Source organism: Salvia splendens, chromosome 6, assembly GCF_004379255.2.
Source record: "Salvia splendens isolate huo1 chromosome 6, SspV2, whole genome shotgun sequence".
Classification (NCBI taxonomy): Eukaryota; Viridiplantae; Streptophyta; class Magnoliopsida; order Lamiales; family Lamiaceae; genus Salvia; species Salvia splendens.
The window spans coordinates 11,188,713-11,209,032 of record NC_056037.1 but is presented as its reverse complement, the minus strand read 5'-3'; the positions used below and the strand labels follow the sequence as shown (position 1 = coordinate 11,209,032).

At 35.7% G+C, this 20,320-nt stretch overlaps 2 protein-coding genes across 5 annotated transcripts; one reads left to right on the top strand and one right to left on the bottom strand.

Annotated features, from left to right (window-relative positions):
• Positions 1-5,073: 5,073 nt before the first annotated feature.
• Positions 5,074-10,378, bottom strand: LOC121806483 (thiosulfate/3-mercaptopyruvate sulfurtransferase 2-like). Its single transcript, XM_042206540.1, has 12 exons — positions 10,029-10,378; positions 9,338-9,523; positions 8,676-8,735; positions 8,022-8,084; positions 7,552-7,676; positions 7,275-7,437; positions 7,031-7,090; positions 6,662-6,720; positions 6,290-6,371; positions 5,927-5,993; positions 5,669-5,736; positions 5,074-5,491 (listed from the first exon to the last, which is right to left on the bottom strand). Exons 1-12 carry the CDS (start codon positions 10,140-10,142, stop codon positions 5,390-5,392), a joined length of 1,149 nt encoding a protein of 382 aa, XP_042062474.1. The 5' UTR covers positions 10,143-10,378; the 3' UTR covers positions 5,074-5,389.
• Positions 10,379-12,561: 2,183 nt separating this feature from the next.
• On the top strand, positions 12,562-19,178 carry LOC121808577 (phosphatidylinositol/phosphatidylcholine transfer protein SFH13-like). 4 transcript variants are annotated; one of them, XR_006052228.1, is made up of 15 exons: positions 12,565-12,906; positions 13,707-13,794; positions 13,905-14,202; positions 14,780-14,879; positions 15,097-15,363; positions 15,588-15,665; positions 15,773-16,044; positions 16,114-16,213; positions 16,290-16,388; positions 16,463-16,573; positions 17,429-17,579; positions 17,931-18,337; positions 18,420-18,494; positions 18,623-18,813; positions 19,014-19,178. XR_006052228.1 is itself a non-coding variant. In XM_042209133.1 (15 exons), the coding sequence occupies exons 2-15, from the start codon at positions 13,788-13,790 to the stop codon at positions 18,647-18,649; spliced, it is 1,875 nt and encodes a 624-aa protein (XP_042065067.1). In that variant the 5' UTR covers positions 12,567-12,906; positions 13,707-13,787; the 3' UTR covers positions 18,650-19,178. The 4 variants fall into 4 exon arrangements, 3 of the variants coding, with proteins under 3 accessions (XP_042065069.1, XP_042065066.1, XP_042065067.1); XM_042209133.1 differs by having other exon boundaries at positions 12,567-12,906; positions 15,773-15,877; positions 15,995-16,044; positions 18,623-19,178; XM_042209132.1 differs by having other exon boundaries at positions 18,623-19,178.
• The last annotated feature ends 1,142 nt before the right edge of the window (positions 19,179-20,320 follow it).

The window sequence follows — 20,320 nt, the reverse complement described above, 5'->3', positions numbered from 1 at the left end:
CGTCTACCGTTTACCGACACCTAGATCGATTCTATATTATTTTATTTCAATAAATTAATTCTATCACTTGTAGTATGACCTAATCAAACTGTGTTGACTATGCTAAATTCCAACAAATAAATGTAATTAAAATTTTCTAAAATCATATAAATATAAAAAAATCACACAATTTAAATAATGAAAATTGCATAATTTAAATTCCTAAATTACTCAATAAAATATAAAAAAAACTAAACTAATTATAGTTTGCTAGCAAGTAGCTAGATTACAATCTCATGTTGTTGAACTCTATCTTAAGCCATCGTCGACGTGCCTTCGTCAAGTGCTTGCAGTATTGCTTGATCAACATTGTCTCACTGATCGAACCCAAATTTGCGAACAAGTCGGAAAACTTCTCTTAGTTGTGGTTCCGTTAATCTCCATGGTCGGAGTCTCTTCCTCTTTGCATGTCTTTTTGAAAATAGATAAGGTCTTTACCAATTGCAGAAAAGGCTTTTGTTATATACCATTATGTACAATTTTATCAATATCCCTTTATGACTACTGAGTTTGGTGAAATCATGAAAGTTGGTATTTAGATCACCATAATTTTTCTACGTTACTAATTACGCCTTTTATTGCAGCAAGATCTGCCCCTCCTAGGGATGTCAATTTAGCCCGCAACCCGTGGGCTGACCTGAATAGCCCGCCAAATTTATAGGGTTAGGGCTGAAAATTTCCAGCCCGATAAAATTACAGCCCGATTAGCCCGCACCCGATTAACCCGCAACCCGTTAGGGTCAGACCCGAAAACCCGATGGGCTGGCCCGGAATCCTGATAAATTTTATATTATTCTATTTGTTTGACTCTAATTCGACACTTCATTGATTATTTTATAATACAAATTACTGAAAAAATAACTTTCCATTTTATATATTAAATATATAAATTATATATTAAGTTTTTATTAATATAATAATAGATAAATGAATTAGAAACTTCAAATTCACTAAAAAAATATATTTAAATTTCTAAACATGCTTTAAAATTTCTTGATGTTTATGTTTTATGTTGCATAAATCTCAAATATTAGTATTTGATCATGTTAATATTTGAGTTTACGCATATATCTCAAATTTATCATAATTAAATATTTTACATTTTATAAATATAACTAATTTTCACCATTATTTATTGGATTGATCGCATGTTAATTTTATCGGTAGCAACCCGATTAACCCGATGGGCTAGCCCGAAATCCGAGCTTTTAGGGTTATGGCTGAACTTTTATAACCCGAAAAAATAACAACCCGATTAGCCCGCACCCGATTGACCCGCAACCCGAATAGGGTTGGCCCGAAACCCGGTGGGCTGGCCCGATTGACATCCCTAGCCCCTCCATTGCCAACTGCGCAGCCCTACGTTATTAATTACTAATTATTTATGTTAGGTATATACATTTTTGTTAATATATAACCATGTATTTTTTATCTAAGCCATCGGATGTCATCAAGATTCAAGATTGATCAACGGCCAAGATTGAATGGAGGTGGTTAAAACCGTTGGCTCGTGAATGCGGCAGGCATGTGTGTTGAGCTGAGCCGAGGAATATAAGAGCATCCGCAGCGGCGTCTAGCTGCCGGCTCGGTCTCGTCCTGGCGAGACAAGCCCGCAGCGAGACAAGCCCGCAGCGAGACGCCGCTGCAACCTATCCGTCTCGCCGCTTAGATCGGGGGGAGGGTGGGTCGGCGGGCCATCTCGCCATGCACCAGCGCCACGCGGCGAGCTCTGGCGCCCCGTGAGTGGGCGTCGTCATTGCTGATGCAATAAATATTTTTTTTAAAAAAAATCGATATTTCGCAAAAAAAAATTATAAAAATAAAAATTTTAAAAATTTCAACGGTAATATTACCATTTTTAATCGGTAAAAAAAAAATTCTTTTTTGTATTCTATAACTACTCCTACTCTTTCATTTTACACACAAACACACTATCCCTCATCTTTTTTTTCTTCTCATCATCACTATCAAATCATATCTCTTTCCTCTCCAATTCTTCTCCCAAATTTAATCCATTCATGGATCCATTTGGGCAAATGCGACGAATAATGGAAGAATCGCTAGAAGAAGAGCGACGTAGGGAGGAGGAGGCTACCGCGGCGCGTCAAAAGCGACCCCGAAAATACATCCATCGTGACCGAAAGGAAGCCGCCGCAAGGTTAGTACGAGATTACTTTTGTGAGAACCCGGTATGGGGAGATACCTACTTCCGTCGTCGTTTCTACATACGGCGGGAGATATTTCTGCATATCGCAAATACATTGGCGGCCCGGGAAGAGTACTTCCAAGAAGGTTTCGACGCTACTGGTCGTCCTAGTCTCACGACGCTCCAGAAATGTACTACAACAATCCATCAGCTTGCTACTGGACAAACGGCGGATTTGTTCGACGAGTACTTGCACATTGGGGATAGTATTGGGAGACTGTGTTTGATGAACTTCTGCAAAGGCGTCCGGGCATCCTTCACCGACGAATTCCTGAAGAAGCCAAGCACCGCAGATTGTCAGTTTCTGCTCCGACTTCACGAACAAGCGCACGGATTCCCCGGGATGCTTGGCAACGTCGATTGCATGCATTAGCAATGGAAGAATTGCTTTGTGGCGTGGATGGGATCATACACGAGCGGCCACAAAGGCACCCACCCCACCGCTATACTCGAGGCCGTTGCCGACTACCGGCTATGGATTTGGCATGCGTTTTTCGGGGTCCCCGGATCGAACAACGACATCAACGTGCTCAACCAATCCGACCTCTTCACCGAAGTTTTGAATGGTAAAGCGCCGGCCATCAACTTCACCGCTAACAACCGCCAGTTTAAAATGGGGTACTATCTTGCCGACGGCATCTATCCGAAGTGGCCAACCTTTGTGAAGACGTTCAACAGTTCGATAAACGAAAACAGACTTTTTTGCGCAGAAGCAAGAGGCTGCTCGCAAGGATGTGGAGAGAGCGTTCGGGGTTCTACAAGCCCGATTCAACATTATCAAATCCCCGGCCCGTACGTGGTTTATGGAGAATATGGTCGACATCATGTATACGTGCATAATCTTGCGCAACATGATTGCCGCCGATGAAGGACCTAATGCGGGAAATTGGTTCGACACTGAAACCGCGGGAAGCTCTTTCGCAAGTAGTCCGCCTCGCAGTGGAGTGCATCCTTCTTTGCAAGAGCGAATATCTGTTCGGGAAAGGACACGTGATTTTATGGCCCGCGCCCAACTTCAGGAGGATCTCATGGAGCACATTTGGGAAAAATTTGGCAACCGTTAGACGATCACCACATCACTTTCCATGATTATGCGGATTTCAATAAATTGTAATATTAGGATTTCAATTATGTATTTTTCGTGATTTTTAATGATTTTATGAATTATTTGTATTAATTTAATATTTCAATGAAATATGAATTGAATTTGTTGGAAATAAAAATAAAAAAATGAAATTGAATGAATAGTTAAGGGATGAGATGGTTAATAGATGGAGGGATGCATGTGCTGTCTCTTAGTTAAGAGATGAAGTAAAAAGTGCAATGAGACATATGAATAGTGAATGGATGAAACTGTTAAAAGACGGTATTGAGATACGGATGTAGATGCCCTAAAGGGTGACTTCAGTGTCTTCAAGCATTCATTCATTCCACTATCACCGAGTGCTTCAAGAATAGATCATCAATTACACGACCCTACACCTGATTAATTAGATTGTAAGTTAAGGATGTTTATTGTGTGTTGTTGAGTGTTTAGCAAATCCGTTTGTGATCAAGAATAATATCAAGAGTTTTTCCTTGCCCGTGGATGTATATCATTATGGTCGAACCACGTCAATCTTGTCTTTGCTCGTTGATAGATTGATTGTGTGATCGCTCATTACTTATAACAATTTTTGCTACAAATTTGTCACTTTTGTCTCAGTTTATGTTTAGAATTATTTGAACCATATTATGTACTATTGTTATTTTATGAATAAATTTTTTTTATACATAATTGAACTTGAAAATACAATATTATTAAGTAAAACGCTTGAAAACGAACGTGACAGATTAATCATAAACTAAAATTAACAAGCACATAAGGTCTATAAGGAGAAGAGAGTTGGTGTTTGTTCAATAAAGAACCCAAAAAAGAAAAACAATCGTGATGGGACTCGAATACTCAATTTGAATCGACTATTATTTGCATTTATAAATCACATTTGATAAATTAAGGATTATTGGCTTTGGTTCAATTGCCTAGCAACAAAACAAGAAGAAATTAATTAAATAATAAAAAGGATAATACCTACATTCATCTACATATGATCAAGAAATAGTATAGGAAATAGAATCTCATTCTAACTTTTAGTGGTTTGATAATATATAGTTATATACTGTACTAATAAAAGTTTATTAGTACTACTTTCTACATAGTGGAGCATGTAATTAGAATTTAAAAAATTAGTTTACTCTACTTTCTACATAATCAATCCGAATATTTATACTTTAAACCAAAAATGCAAATTACATTACGTACGTATAAAAATAATTATAAATTGTAATTGAATTCGTCAAACTTAGGTGGTCATTGTAGAAATATAATAAATCATAGTAAAGTATATATTGGAATTGAAGAAGAAAAACAAAAAATATATTAAAAAAACTGGCAAAAAATATGGTATGCACACCCTTCTTCTCCCCCTTCACACCTTCAACCTTATAAGTTTTCGATTTTCAGATCTTATCATATACTCCCTCCGTCTAATTCAAGAATGTGATCATCTTGAATGGAGACGAGGGAGAGTATATTAATCTAACAGAATCAATATTAAATTAGAACATCTAGTAGTCACTTCAAATGTAAGTCTTTTTTTAAATGAGATCATCAAGTCACTTCAAACATATGTAACTGAATCGTAACTAAAAATAAATACTATAAGTACCACTATAACCATAACGTAAGCAGACTTGTCCTCCACCACTGTCGGCGCCACCACAACCACGGTGGTGGACGGCGTGTAGTGTGGACTAAAGTAAAGATATTGAAGAATCCAAGTCCCAAGTAGAAAGTGGAAAACGAAGAAACTTAAATGTGTTACTGAGAGTTACAATTCTTCGATGAGAATTAACATCATTTACATAATTTCTTGTTTAAAAATTATTTATCATCATAACTTCCAACCCATCTCTTTCTGAAGTTCATGAAATAAGCACCATCTCATCAAGAACCCAAAACCTGCTACTTGCACATAGGGGGGGAAATTACTCTTTGGACATTCAGAAATGAACTCCAAGATCCAATCTTTTCTGCCATCCTTTATACATCACATTCATTTACTGGTCACATTTATAACACACGGAAAAGCTTAAGCCACGTATCTACTCTTGAGTAGAGGCGACGGGCGTATCAGGATTCGCTCCCCATTCCGTCCATGACCCGTCATATACTGGAACATCGGTCTTCCCTAATCGGTGAAGGCCCTGAAATGTTGAATCTTAATGTGATTAACATGTCTGTCGTTGCATTAAATAATATCCAATTCACATACAAGGTATGTGAATGAAGATTAAACCTATATCTTTTACCAATAATCGAAAAATTAACATCTGACTTCATTTTCTCCTTTTAGGAATGTGGATGTAAGGAAGGGGGCTTACCAATGCCAGAATACATGCAGTAACACCGGTACCACATGATGTTACTACGGGCTTATCCAGCGAGATTCCTGCAAAGAGTTTACTACTTTGTGAAAAATCCTTGAGAAACTGTGTGTATTAACAGATATCTATTGCTCTAAAATCAGATTGATCATTGAGGTGGCATCAGAAGAAAGTACCAAAGCTCATAAGCCACCAGAAAACGTTTGAAACTAAGATTTCCAGCCGACTACAGATACATAAGAGTAGGTTTCTAACCTTCCTGTTCAAATCTTTTCTTAAGCTCATCTGCAGGTAGAAGAGTCTGCGATGAGCTATCCAGCACCTGCAAGAAACCCCAACACGGCACAAAAAACTATATAAGATCTTCACTCTTAACATACAGAATGAAAGTGAATCATGCGAAATGACAATGAATTGTATAAAATCGAGAGAACCATATAACCAAGAGAAATATAGTATAGATTTTGCAACATCTCTTCAACAATTAAATATATTCCACATTTCTGTTGGTGATAAACTAATACTCCACAATGACATTTATCGAGAGTTGTGGTGGCAAAGCTTTCAGAATCATAATTACTTTATAGAGGTCATAACTTCCACAAAAAAATTGACTACCTGGGAAAAGGGGACACATTTGCTTCCTGGAACATGACCACTTCTTATGCCCTTTCTAGGCTCTGGTGCAGCCCCATCAAACCTGCACAGAAATTTGAACTGGGTAAGATATAAAATCATGAGAAAGAGATTAATCATTCCCCTAGAAGCTAATGACTGCACATTGTTAATTTCCCCACAACAGACACGCAACAGATCACAAATTTTAAGAATCTTCTCAAGTTAAATTTAGATAACATGCATATGAAATTTAACCAGCCCAGTCCACCTTGATTAGAAACTAGTTAGGCTATCAACATTAATTAGGAAGTTATATATCATCAACAGAACTCCAATCCCTAACTTAGAGAACAATTTCTTGTACTAATGTACCTAGCTTTTGAACGAGCATCTACAAGCTGATGTGTATGTTCCTCAATATCTTTCTGAACCTGCGAACAACACAAATTATAACTTTAAATGAAAATTATAAAATTACTACTACAAGAAAACCAAACAAAAAAAGATCTCGTAGCTTGCAACCAAACCAAAGAGAATGACATACAAGCATGTGAAGACAACCTAAGTCACACTACAGTAATATAATGTTGATCATGAACAACACGAACCATTTTTTACAGTTAGAACCAAATGCTTGTTTTACTTATATCTGCATTCCTTCAGAATACATGTTCAACGCAGCAAGGTATTTTAATAATTCAACAAATAGCCAGCATTTGACAACCCCCAAGAGAAACAGACCTGTTCAAGTGACCAAACGAGATGTGGCCTAAAATTGGTTTCGAAAGTAATTGGTCCGACCTGCATATATCAAGTCCATATAGTCATCATAGAAGCAAGGGATATAAGACGCATACAACAACAGAATCTAAAAAGTGAAGAGGACTAGAAGTCATAGAGAGCTAGCGGGTGGAAAATTAAAACTCAGACATTGGAGAGGGGGGAAATCAGGTGAAAGGTAGATTAACTTATGTGGAATACTGACCCGTTGTCCTTTATAGACCTTTTCTATTGCCTCACTCGCTGCACTAGCTTTCAAGATAGCATCACTTGATGCACTAGATTCCACATCATAGCCTGAAGCACGCCAGCTTGGCAGGCCTCCATCCAAAACCCAAACCCTGTCATGCCCAAATACTCGAAACATCCTATTTATAGAAGAATGCTTTCAGTAGATAATTTTTTTAAGATAATGAAAAACGTGTATGAAGTAAAATTCCAAAAAGGACGGTCTGCTTTGAATATCAAATATTAGAACTCACCACCAAATACGAGCAGCACTAAAGATCCCCTTTCCATCATAAACAACCAGCCCATCTTTATTCTCAATGCCTAGTGCAGAAACAGCAGCAGCAAAGGCTTCTTCTGATGGCAACATATGTGGCAACTATATACACCATTTACAAAGGACTTTAAAGAAAAAGGTGACCGGTGCATCATTTGAAATGTCACATAGCAAACATAATTGATCAATCTCTTCAAAAGGGATGCCAATCAAAAGTCTGGATAATGAGGTTTACATCTTCATAACAATAAGAAATTAAGATTAAAGACTAAACAATATCAGGCCAAATAAGAACAACCTGAATCACTCTGCACAGCATTTAGGGACCAAGTTCTTTCTAAAGTCTAAACTATGAAGATAGTTTAGAAGAAGAAGAAAAGATGAATCGGTCCACGTGAATCACTCATAACTTGTATTTAGAAAGAATATAATTTCTCTATTTCTTACATTAGTTGATCGATCCGATATGCCATCGACATCAAAAAACAGTGCGCCTGGAATATGTGCAACCTGTTAAAAGTAACAGTAATCTCAAAAACAAAGTTCCAAAAGGTCATCAAGCAATATAACAGGAGTCACAAATCCTCGGATCAAAGCAAGCATTAAGAAAAAAAAAGTAATGTTGATGAGAATTGGAAAGCTAAAAGCCCAAAAGTCTATCTTTAATCTAGAAGTCTTATCTTTATATGTTAGAAGTTCAGGAGACTATCATTAAATGTTATCTTTATTTCCTTAGTATTTTGAGAGTACTATAAAGAAGTTCCGATAGGTTTGAGAACAAGGTTACGTGTCGATTGAGAACAAGGTTAAGTATTGAATTCAGTAAAAGGACCCTAATTTACCATAGGGTTCCGTGAGAGGACTGACCTCGTAAGAGGATTATCATTTGTTTTGTTTCAATTTATATATCAAATATATTTTCTGTTCTTATTGTTCGTTGGCCGTTGCCAGCCTTGATCGCCCCTTTCTTTAACAAATGTAATTTGATGAAAATGGAGAATTGCTAAAAAAATAATGATGCATTTATGAACATCTTATGACGCTTGGGGTGCTAACAAGCATAAATTTGCAAAAGCAACACAGAAAAAGTTAGATCAATACCTGGTATTCTTGAAGAGGATTTCTCTTTTCATTAGGCATGTACCAAGATCCATCCAACACCTGAAAATAAACAACAAACACAACCCTGCATTTATATATATTAAAAGATAAGGAGAAGGGGTTTCTTATGTAAATGTAATAATCCTTTCAGGTACATCTAATTGTCCCCAAGAAAAGTTGAAATCAATTCTGAAGGGTAGCATCTCAACAAAGTCAATATATTGAAGACTAGAGGTCAGCAGACCAGTTGTATGTCACTAGAAGAAAACTACAAGTCCAGGTGAGGACTCAAAATATATGTCAAGTATATACGAGAGAAAATAAAGGGATTGGACCATTTGTTAGGCATTATTTCATCTCAAGATTATCTTTCTTTTTCAAGAATATGATAGTGTGAATGAAAAAGTTAAAACAAAATCATAGCATGGTCATTGAGACCTTTTTCCTCCCAATACAAAGCCTTGATGGAGATGTTACAACATTTTCTAAATGAAAAGAACACTTCTTACTTGGCACACATGAATATAGTATTCCTTGGTTGTTGAGCATCTAAATTTATAAAGAGACCAAAAGAAACACAAACATACGTCCAAGATTTTAAAATTGTTCAACAATATATATCACTACTATTCAGATCAATTGGGTAAAATGAAAGCACAAACCTTCACATTAGGACTTCGTAGGTTCGCATGGAGCCAATCAGCTGAAACAACAGGATCATTGATTGACAAGGAATGTGCTGAGGATGTAGCTTGCGATGCAGCTGCTGCTGAAGACATGCAAGATATGGATCCTGGAAGTTTATATCCCAAATGGGATGAAACAGACCATGAGTGCAGCGGTTTCTTCTGCAACCAGGGAAAAGAGATAAATAAATAAATAAATGTATATGATCTAACATCTACTTCAAACAAGAAACTTAAAAATCAAAATGAAATATACATACAAATAAAAGCAAAGTGAAAAGTATTGGCTTGCAGTGGCAGGCGACTGAAACTGCAAACCATAGGCCAAGATTCGATACGGTATGTTACTGATACTAATGGTAGAGCTAGAGTATTATTCCCATTCAAACAAGATAAGATATTTCTAATCCACAAAATCCCTAAATCCACTGACCTAGAAAATGTGCCATTCACCTTGTCTCTTTCCATCACAACGTACAATTAATTAAAAAGAAAAAAGAATCTTCAGCTCTAGTTCATAAACATATAATGAGAAGCTTGATTTGCCTAATAAAATATTGAGTTCAACTAAAACCCAGTATGGAACATCAAATAACACTGCTTGAAGGGACAAGTGTAAGAAAGATGAATCAATCAAAGGAGCATAGGAAGCAAATAAAGAACTTACAGCGGAAAATGAAGAAAACAAGAATCGGGATTTTGGGTAAGGCGATGAAGATGAAGAGAGAGACTGGAAGACGCGGCGGGCGAAGAGACCTCTAGACCAAACAGCAGATGCCATCTCCCTGATTAGAATTCAAGTACGGTCGCTTGGTAGTGTAAAGAAGATTCAAGAAAAACGGTGTTTACTGCAATTGCAGGCGGATGATTCGATTAGCTGTTGACGTAAGAAGAGATCGGTGCAACAGAGTTTTCGGGGGTTTTGAGGATCGGTCCGCATAAAAACCGGAAATGGTTGAAAACAAGACAAAACCGGAAAGGGTTGGGAACAAGACAAAACCGGACTGCTAATACCAGATTGATCATCTTCAATAAAGAAGTACTAATAAGTAAACGGATGATGAGCTATTTTTGCAGTAATGATAAGCCAAACTTAGGAATAATTATAGATTGTAAATAGAAAAAAATATCCAAATTTATTATAATTCATGTTTTATTTAAGCTATTTTTGTAGCAATGACAAGCCAAACTTAGGAATAATTCTAGATTATAAATAGAAATGAATCCAACATTATTAGGGTGTGTTTGGGAACATGGATTTGGAGCTATGGAATTGGAATTGGAGGTTTCAATTCCAATTCCATTGTTTAGTATCACAAAAATATATAGAATTGAAATTGAATTATAGTAATTCCAAGATTTTCATTTCCATGATTTGAATTCCATATTAAAAGTAGAAAATTGGAATTCCAAATAGTAATAAAATTAGATAGCTTCACTATATACCCACTACACATTTTTCACATACACTTCACACACTACACACATTTCACACACACTATACACACGTTTCACACACTACACAAATTTCACACATTTCCCACACTACACACATTTCACACATTTCCCGCACTACACACATTTCACACACTACACATACTACACAAATTTCACACACTACACACACTACACATACTACACAAATTTCACACACTACACACACTTCACACTTTATACACATTCCATGCATCCGATTTTTTTGGATTTTTTTTCAATTTTAGATATTTTTTTCTGATCTAAAAAAAATTGAAATTTTCCAAAAGTTTAAACTGAACCAAATTTGAAAATTTTAGTTTGTGAATAATGTGTGTATTTTGGGTATAGTGTGTGTAGTGTGTATTTTGTATAAAATTTGTGTCATGTGTGTATTTTGTGTATAGTGTATGCAGTGTGTTTATTTGTGTATAGCGTGTGTATAGTGAGTGTGCAATGTGTGGAGTGCGTTTTTTGTATAGTGTGCAGTGTGTGTATTTTGTGTATAGTGTGTGTATGTTGTGTGCATTGAATGTATTTTGTGTATAATGTGTGTAGTGTGTGTATACTGTATGCAGTGTGTGTATAGTGTGTGTGAAGTGTGTGTATAGTGTGTGTATTTTGTGTATAGTGTGTGCACAAATTAGTCAAATTCAATTTCATATCAATTCCTTCACTTACCAAACATATGATTTGGAATTGAATTAGCCTTCCAATTCAATTCCATAAATTCCAATTCCAATTTCGTGTACCAAACGGAGCCTTATAGTAAGTAATTCATGTTTTATTCAAGTCTAACTACATCTCTATGTAGTACTCCGTACTAGTACTAAATAGCAACCGAGTTATTATCTAGTCGATTTGATAAATACATAGAGCGCTAACGTTAAACCTGAACATGACATGTAACGAAAAATTTAGATCTAAATACAAATCTAAATGTCAACCCCAAGCACGATTTGCACACGACACAAACATGTAAGCAACACAATCCTATTCATGTTGACACGACATGATAACAACACGATAACGACAAATGACGATTGTGTTACGGTGAGATAAGACTCGACCGTTTGATTGTCGTGATTGCGAAGGCTAGGAATAGAGAAACCATATAAAGTGAGAAACTAAAATATAATTATAAAAATAACATACCGTACTAATTATTAACAGGTTATCCGAATTCAGCCTAAGCCCAATCTAAAATCACCGTATTCTAATTAACAATGATAAGAACACAAACACAATATAATTTCATACTAACCCATTAATTTCGTATATATTTTTCTCTTTTTAGGTGTTGCGTTAAAACAAAAGATTTAGTACAATATAAGTAAATCTATTTAAATATTTTTTTACAATCATTTATAATAGTTTTTCATAAAGATTATCATGCCTCAACAAAAATGTGTGAAATCTTCTCTGCATCCATTTATAAGTTTTATACCGTTAAATCGATAGACCAATAGAAAAAGACAAAACAATTTTTATTAGTTTTATGAAATTTGAAAGTAAAATATTAATTACTTATAAAGTTTAAATACCAAAGGACATTTTTATTGATAATATAAACGATACAGTATTGTTTAATAAGAATAAAAAAGACGAATAAAAAAATGCTTAATTAATTCGATCAATGAATATTTATTTATACACTGCATTAATATTTAGAACTTGAAGATACGATTTGATCGAATTCATAATTTTGCAAATATCAGGAATGGGTGACACGTAAGAGAATAAAAAGACTGCCGGTGGCAAAATTGCTGGAAGCTTCAGAATTTGGTTTCGTGAAGAGAGAGGGACAGATTTCATTAGACATACAAACCTTATTCACAGAACTCGCTTTTTTAGACTATACAATCATAATCCCCTCCTTTTTTTATCAGATCTTTCGTTTTCACCCAGTCTCAATTTGCAAGAATTCTCTGCAAATATCTCGTGGCTTTTCGATTTTTTGAGGATTTTCTATTGTTCAGAGACATCCTCCGAGGTTGAGGATGGACAATTAGAAAATTCAATGCAATAGGTTCACGCGATTCGGATCCAGCTGATTTTGGTTAGGGTTTTGTGTAAGCATCTCTCTCCAGTTCCCTTCACTGTCCTCCTCATATATGGATGCATGTGTTTCTGTTTCTATATATGTGTGTGGATTGCGTTTTTCTTGGCGTTTGGAGATATTTATCTATGGCTCCTAAATTGAGTCTAGGGCGAGATCTGAGAGGAAACGTAATTGCATTGTTCATTTTTCAGTTTAGCGATGGCTGTAACAGATTGAATGGACCGTGTATCATTTCTCATATTCGATTTTCCATTTAAATATGCTTCTTGTCTACTTTCCCCGATTATGTTGAAGTTTTCTGAATATGACTGCTGATTAGCTGGGAGGATGCTTATAGTTATTCTCAAACAAAGTCTAGCTAACATTGTATTTTCTCATTGAACTGTTTCACTTTAACGAGAGAAAGCAACTAGTTACAGTTAGTAATACTAATTTGGAGCAGAACAATTATTGTCATTGCCAAAGCTGTTGTGTTCGTTGTACATTTTCCAGATCTGTTATTTGAGGCCACTCGCTATTATTTAATTTAATTGTTTTGGAAATATTTTAAGGGAATAACATCCCATAAGGAAGATTTGATGTTACCCATGCGGGTGGCGTCCCTTGGATTGGAACTGTTGGTGTGGTTGTAATTTGCTTGGACAATATTGCACACAATTTCTTTGTTAATGTTCAAGTATGGCAATGTTGTTCAAATCAATTTAAGACAACATAAAGATAATACAGATAATACTATTAATCTTTGAGGTGTGATCAAGTTTTCCAACTCATAATGTAATTCTAATCTGCCTGGTTTCATTGATGGTGTAGTCCAACTTCAGCTGGTTCTTTAGGCAGCTGCAGGCCTGAGGTTTGAGGATCAAGTATTTTGTCCTTTTGGACTTGGCCAAAATGGCAGGTGTATAGCTTATCCTATTATCTGGATGCTCCAGACATAAAGAAGAATCTATTAGAAGATATTTCATTCTTAGAGTAGTGTATCATGCTGTTTTTATGTTTCCCTTGTAGAGAGACAAGATGTGTATGATGAAACAAGGGAGAGAAGATCATATTATGAGAACTCTGAAGATGAGAGAAGGAGATCAAAGATAGGATCTTTGAAGAAGAAGGCCCTATATGCTTCAAACAAGCTCACTCATTCACTAAAGAAAAGAGGGAAAAGGAAAGTTGATTTTAGAGTGCCTTCTGTTTCCATTGAGGACGTGCGTGACCCAAAAGAGGAGAGTGTTGTCGCAGAACTGCGTCAAAAACTCCTCGAAATGGATTTGTTGCCTGTTAAACATGATGACTACCATACTTTGTTGAGGTGAATTTTCTTGTAACTTTTTGGAAGACTTTTCCTCGTGATCCTGTTTCATTCAGTTTGGGGTAAAAAGGATGCTATAGAATTCTACTGAGATATGTTTAATTTTAAGTAAAATCTGAAACCCAGAATTTCAGCATCTATTTCTTTCGGGATATGTGGAGTACTTCTACTGGTTGCTCCTCCTCTTTGGCAAAACAAAAAATTGGACCTGTAAAATAAACAGTATTTTCATTCATTTGGTTTTGCTTAATGCAGTAGCATTCATGTGCATGTTTTTTCTAAAGGCAGAGAATAATCGACAATCAATTTTATTTCTAAAGAAGCTTCCAAGGAAGTTTCTGGTCTCTTTTACCATAGCTCTTAGAATTTGGAAATCTCTCTGGAGATAACCTTTGTTGTATTCCTGTAATAGTAACACCTGGGCACCATGTATGTAAAAAAATCAGGAGCATGACGGGGCAGTGGTATAGTGCATACTACCAGTTATTAAATTAGCTGTACTGCACCCTTAACCCCACCCAACCTCTGATACGCAACCTTATCATTTGGTCTTATTTTATTATTTTGCAACTGCCAGATTTCTGAAATCAAGAGATTTCGACATTAACAAGACTATCCAAATGTGGGAGGAAATGCTTAATTGGAGGAGGGAGTTTGGAGCAGACACCATTCTGGAGGTAATGATACAATGCATGTCGAACTAGGAGAACAGCTTTGTAGTTTTTCTATCACACAATGCACTGTACATTAGATCTTGGATAGGTCCATACTTGCCATGGGACAGTTCATACTTATAAGTCTGCAATCTTTATCTTTCTTTCTCCCTGCATAGGAGTGGGAAATGGCTTAAGCATATTATCTATCAGATAGTATTTGCTGATAAGTAACTTTCAGGACTTTGAATTCAAGGAGCAGGAACAAGTGTTGAATTATTATCCACAGGGATATCATGGTGTTGATAGAGAAGGCAGGCCTGTTTACATTGAAAGGCTGGGAAAAGCTCAACCCAGTAAACTAATTCGCATTACTTCAGTGGAAAGATACTTGAAATATCATGTTCAGGAATTTGAGAGGGCTATACATGAGAAGTTCCCAGCCTGCTCTATTGCCGCTAAACGGCGGATCTATTCAACAACCACAATTTTGGATGTACAGGGCTTGGTGAGTGGATTAAATTTTAAAACAAATTATCCTGAAGCTATTGCCTTTTTTTTTTTGCATTTTATGAATCATTCATTGTTCTTATTACCATCATTAGGAAAAAGAATAGTTCACAAAAAAAAATAATCAATTTGGTAGACCTTAGTTCTATTTTTTTGTTTAAGATTGTTTCTTGTTTCTGTTTACAAACATATTGATAAAATTATCGTAATTTCTGACTGCAGGGGATTAAAAATTTCACTTCAACAGCCACTAGTCTGTTAGCAGCCATGGCAAAGATTGATAACAGTTACTATCCAGAGGTATTTATTTAGTAGTGAGCATCTTTTTTCTTTTGCCTGTCGACTATATTTCATATGCCACTATACATGAATGATCTATTGTTTCCTGACGTTTCTTTTTTTCACAGACACTACATCAAATGTACATTGTCAATGCTGGACCTGGATTCAAGAAGGTTCTTTGGCCTGCTGCACAGAAGTTTCTGGATCCCAAAACTGTAGCAAAAATCCATGTAATGGATATCTACATTTTACCACTTGACACGCGTTTCTGTCTCTTTTCTCACCCTCCCTTTCTCTTCTATTTGCCACAGATTATTGATTACACATGTCTTCTCTATGTTGTACAGGTTTTTGACCCTAAATCCTTGTCGAAACTGCTGGAAGTCATAGACCCAAGGTTTGATTAAATGATCAATCTTAAAAGTTAGTGAAAATGTTGCCTAACTGTTTCTTGGATTGTTCCCAGTCAATTGCCTGATTTTTTGGGTGGGTCATGCTCTTGTGATGTTGAGGGAGGTTGTCTAAGATCGAACAAAGGCCCTTGGAATGATCCTGAAATAATGAAGGTACTAAATGAAGCAGTTCATTTCTTCTCAAGACTGATACCGGTGTGCTGGGTTATTCTAAAGTACTTGTTTGTAGATTGTGTATAATGCAGAAGCAACTTTGGTAAGGAAGATCAGTAAAACAAGCAGTGATTGGCAGGGAAAGGACTTGAGTATTCAATTACTGCCAATGAAGGTACTTAATCTCGTAAAATAGGATATTAGTTTTGTAAGCATGTTTGTTTGACCTTTGGTGCATCAAATGGCCAGGGAAGATGCAGTGACACATCTGCGTTTGAATCAGGATATGATTTTGATGATCATTCCTCCCCAACAAGACAAAATTGCGAAACGAGTTCAAGACATACCCCGCTTCATGAAGTAAGTGTACTTACATGCTTAATAGGTTATGAGTTCTCTATAGCAAATGTAAGTTCTTATTAAGTCTAATAATTGGAAGCCTATATATTTTATGCATGTATGTTTCCAAACAACAACCACCTATGTAAATAAACATTTTTGTGAGTGGGCACTTATGGGGCTTCCAATATAGAAGCATGCATGCATGCATGTATCCCAATATTTTATATTCTCTTTGTCCCTGAAAAGTACTCCCTCCGTCCCAAGGTAGTTGGGGCATTTTTTTTGGGCACTAGATTTAAGAAATTGACGCGTTAAAGGTTAAAGTGGAGAGAGTAAAGTAAGAGTGGGAATAAAATAAGAGAGATGAAGAGAGAGTAAAGTATGAGAGAGGATAAAGTTTTTGCCTAAAAAGGAAATGACTCAACTACCTTGGGACAACCCAAAATGGAGTACGACCCAACTACCTTGGGATGGAGGTAGTATGAACTATTTCCATATTAGTCCGTATCTGAAAAGTATGAACTTTCTAATTTTGGAATAGTTAAACAACACATTACCCCTACACATCATTTTATTTACAACTTATACCATTACACTACATTACTAATAATGTGGAGCCCACACTCCACTAACACTACTTACACTACTCTTTATCTCTCCCTCTCTTACTTTATTAATTATACATTAAAACCCGTGCCGGATCAAATGTTCATACTTTTTCGGGACGGAGGGAGTAATATATAGTAGTATATTTTTCAGGGTTTAAATGTAGAAGCATGTATGCTTGTATTTCAACATTTTTATAAATTTTCTCAGGGTTCGAATTTAGAAGCACATATGCTTGTATCTCAATATATTTTATATAAATTTCAGGCCAGAACATCAGATACGAGTGTGTATTATAGTTGTGATGATCAATTTCGACAAGATAAAGACAGTGACAATGAGCAAGGTGTGGAAGAGGAGTCCTCTAATATCAATGTTGTTGGAAATACAAATTTCAACGCAAGACAATGTTTCGAAGGTTTGTTTTTGCATCAATTCCTGCATGTTGTTGCTATTGTTTCTTTTTTATTTTAAATGAAGATAAATTCTTAATCAGGTCATTTAAATGGATTCTCTTCCATTATGAAAGCCCATAAATGCTCTTTATCTACATTCATTTCCTTAAAGTTGTTTTATGCTGAAAATCTCTCAGAAATTCGGTATTAGGTATATTTAATAATGAAATGTCGTAATATGAATCTCAGCTTTGTCCTGTCAATGTAAATGTGAACTGCCTTTTAATGGTAATGTGACTATTCACAACAGCTTCCTCTATTTCTTATATTATTCTCTAGTTATTGTTAAAAAGTGTAATTGCACGTTTTATTAGGTACCTTGGTTATGTATTGGTTGGAATCCATCCAGGAATCCATCCAGGAAAGGGTAGTAAAGGGAGGTTTCCGGTGCATGACGAGAACAGTGATGTCTATGATCACCAAGCTTTTTGATCTTATTCAGAATGCACATGCTGAATGTTTGAGGAGGCAGACCGGTGTTTATCCATCTAATACATTGGAAAGTGAGCAAGAATCAAACAACCAATTATCTGTTGGTGCAGAAGCTGTCAGAGAAGAGAGTATGGTCCTTCCATGTGTACAGCGCCTCCAGAGACTGGAAAATTTATTGGAAGAAATTAAGAAGAAGCCTGCTGAGATTCCCATGGAGAAAGACCAATTGCTTCAGCTATCTCTGGAAAGGATCAAGTCTGTTGAGTTTGATCTTGAGAAAACAAAACGGGTAATTAGTCATTTTATTTGCTTCTTTTACTTTGCACTTTTAAGCCTGGTGAATAATGTATTAAATCTTTTGTGTGCTTTAGGCATTGAATTCTACGGTGGCAAAGCAGCTGGAGATATCCCAGTTACTAGAGAATATGAGGGAATCCAAATTCCATGTAAGTTATTTAACCAGTTGAGGTTGTTACTTTCGAGCCATATTTGTATTTTGAAGTGATAGAATTCACTATATTTAATGTTTGCTTTGCAAATCAGTATTGATGTGCTTTTAATTACTCCTTTGCAGCGACGGAGGTTTCTATGTAATATCTGATGGTTTGGATCGGTGCAGAGACTATGAAACAGGGCAGTTATTATGGTTTAAAATGATAGGACGTGAATAAATAACTATGGGTGGATTTTGAATGATCGCATATCTGACGGCAAGCCCCCTTATCCCCCTCCACAAAGTCAATGGTGGTGGTAACCACAGTTAAGGTACAGCTTTGAGACTGTGCATTGTAGGAATGCCTTGCATTCATATCTGAAGTCTTTCTCCTCTTGGAACTGATTTTACAGATCTACTTAGCATACAACCGACTAGCCTTAGGCCCAAAGTAATGAGTTGTAAATGATGAGCCTAATCATTAGTAAATGAATTGCTCGATAAACTTAGAAATGCTTCTGAATATACACAGGGAGGGAAGAATAAAGGCCAGAAGAAATTGCCAGATATTGGTGATTCTTTGTGAGTAGCTATGGTTGTGATCACAACATGAAACAGTCTAAGATTCCTCCATGTACATATCCAGTAGGATGACATATATAGGGTAATACTAAAGCAGTACAAGTTATTTATCTAATAATGGTGTGATTTTATGAACTGCACAAGCAGGTTTTAAAGGATGCATATAACTTTGAGCAGGGAAGGGAAAAGTGAGTTGGTAGTTATTTATGGTGGAGGATGGTGGATGCATATAACTTTGTTGATCATTACTTTAACTTGATTATCAATCATATACTACTTGGCACTAATTTTTAATTTATATCTCAAAATCTTTAAAACTGACTATTGCAACGTCTAGTAATAGTACTACTACTCCCTCCGTCCCAGCTAAGATGACACATTTGTTGGCTGGCACGGGACTTTAGGGGTTATTGGTTAAAGTGTTTAATTGAAGAGAAAAAATGTGGGTGTAGATATTAAAATAGAGAGAGAAAGAAAGATTAATATTTTAATAAGAGTGAGAAAAAGTGTTTGAATGTATTAATTGGAGAGAGAAAGTTTCTAAAAAATGAAATGTGCATTGCACAAGTGACTAAACAAGTTATTATTTATGGTTATGATTCGATGAAGTAGTATTCTATATATATTGTGTATAGTACTATAGTATAGTCAATATGCATTGCACAAGTGACTAGTTCATAGAAGTGTATATATATTGTGGTAGGAGTGCGTTATATTGCTAACTCTCTATGGAATTGTTAACTATAACTAAATGTTAGACATTGGATCATTAAATTAAGTTATAAGATCATGCTCGTCCCGACAATTGAAGAGGCGTGGAGGAGATGCCGTCGCTGCCCAAGCAGGGATCCGACATGCCCATACACGCCAAGCGCCACTCACGTCAATTAAGGGTATTAATATTAATTGAAAAAAAATTAGTTATAACTAATTTTTTAAAAATATCTTAAAACTTTAAATGGTTATGACTATCTCAATTTAAATTATTTTTTTAAACAACATATATCAAATTAAAGATAATTTTATAAGGATTCTAATGAGATTTCATTTGCATATATTCTGATGTCAAAATTTAATTTTTTTTTTGAATTTTCGTATTTTTTACATATTAGTTTAATGTCAATGTAGGTATCAAAATATGTCAATATAATATACATACAATATCAATGCAAAATTATGTTGACTTATTCAATGAATCACATTAATATTTTTTATGCACTATATTAACAATTTATCCAAAACCCTAAATTTGGTCAT

Excerpts from the sequence above, each read along its gene's own strand:
- LOC121806483 (XM_042206540.1), bottom strand. The coding sequence starts at position 10,142 with ATGGCATCTGCTGTTTGGTCTAGAGGTCTCTTCGCCCGCCGCGTCTTC. Across the intron at positions 7,677-8,021 it reads TATCGGATCGATCAACTAAT|TTGCCACATATGTTGCCATC; the intron begins GTAAGAAATAGA and ends TGGTGTATATAG. Across the intron at positions 6,372-6,661 it reads GATGCTCGTTCAAAAGCTAG|GTTTGATGGGGCTGCACCAG; the intron begins GTACATTAGTAC and ends ATTTCTGTGCAG.
- LOC121808577 (XM_042209132.1), top strand. Across the intron at positions 14,203-14,779 it reads GACTACCATACTTTGTTGAG|ATTTCTGAAATCAAGAGATT; the intron begins GTGAATTTTCTT and ends TGCAACTGCCAG. Across the intron at positions 17,580-17,930 it reads CGCAAGACAATGTTTCGAAG|GTACCTTGGTTATGTATTGG; the intron begins GTTTGTTTTTGC and ends ACGTTTTATTAG.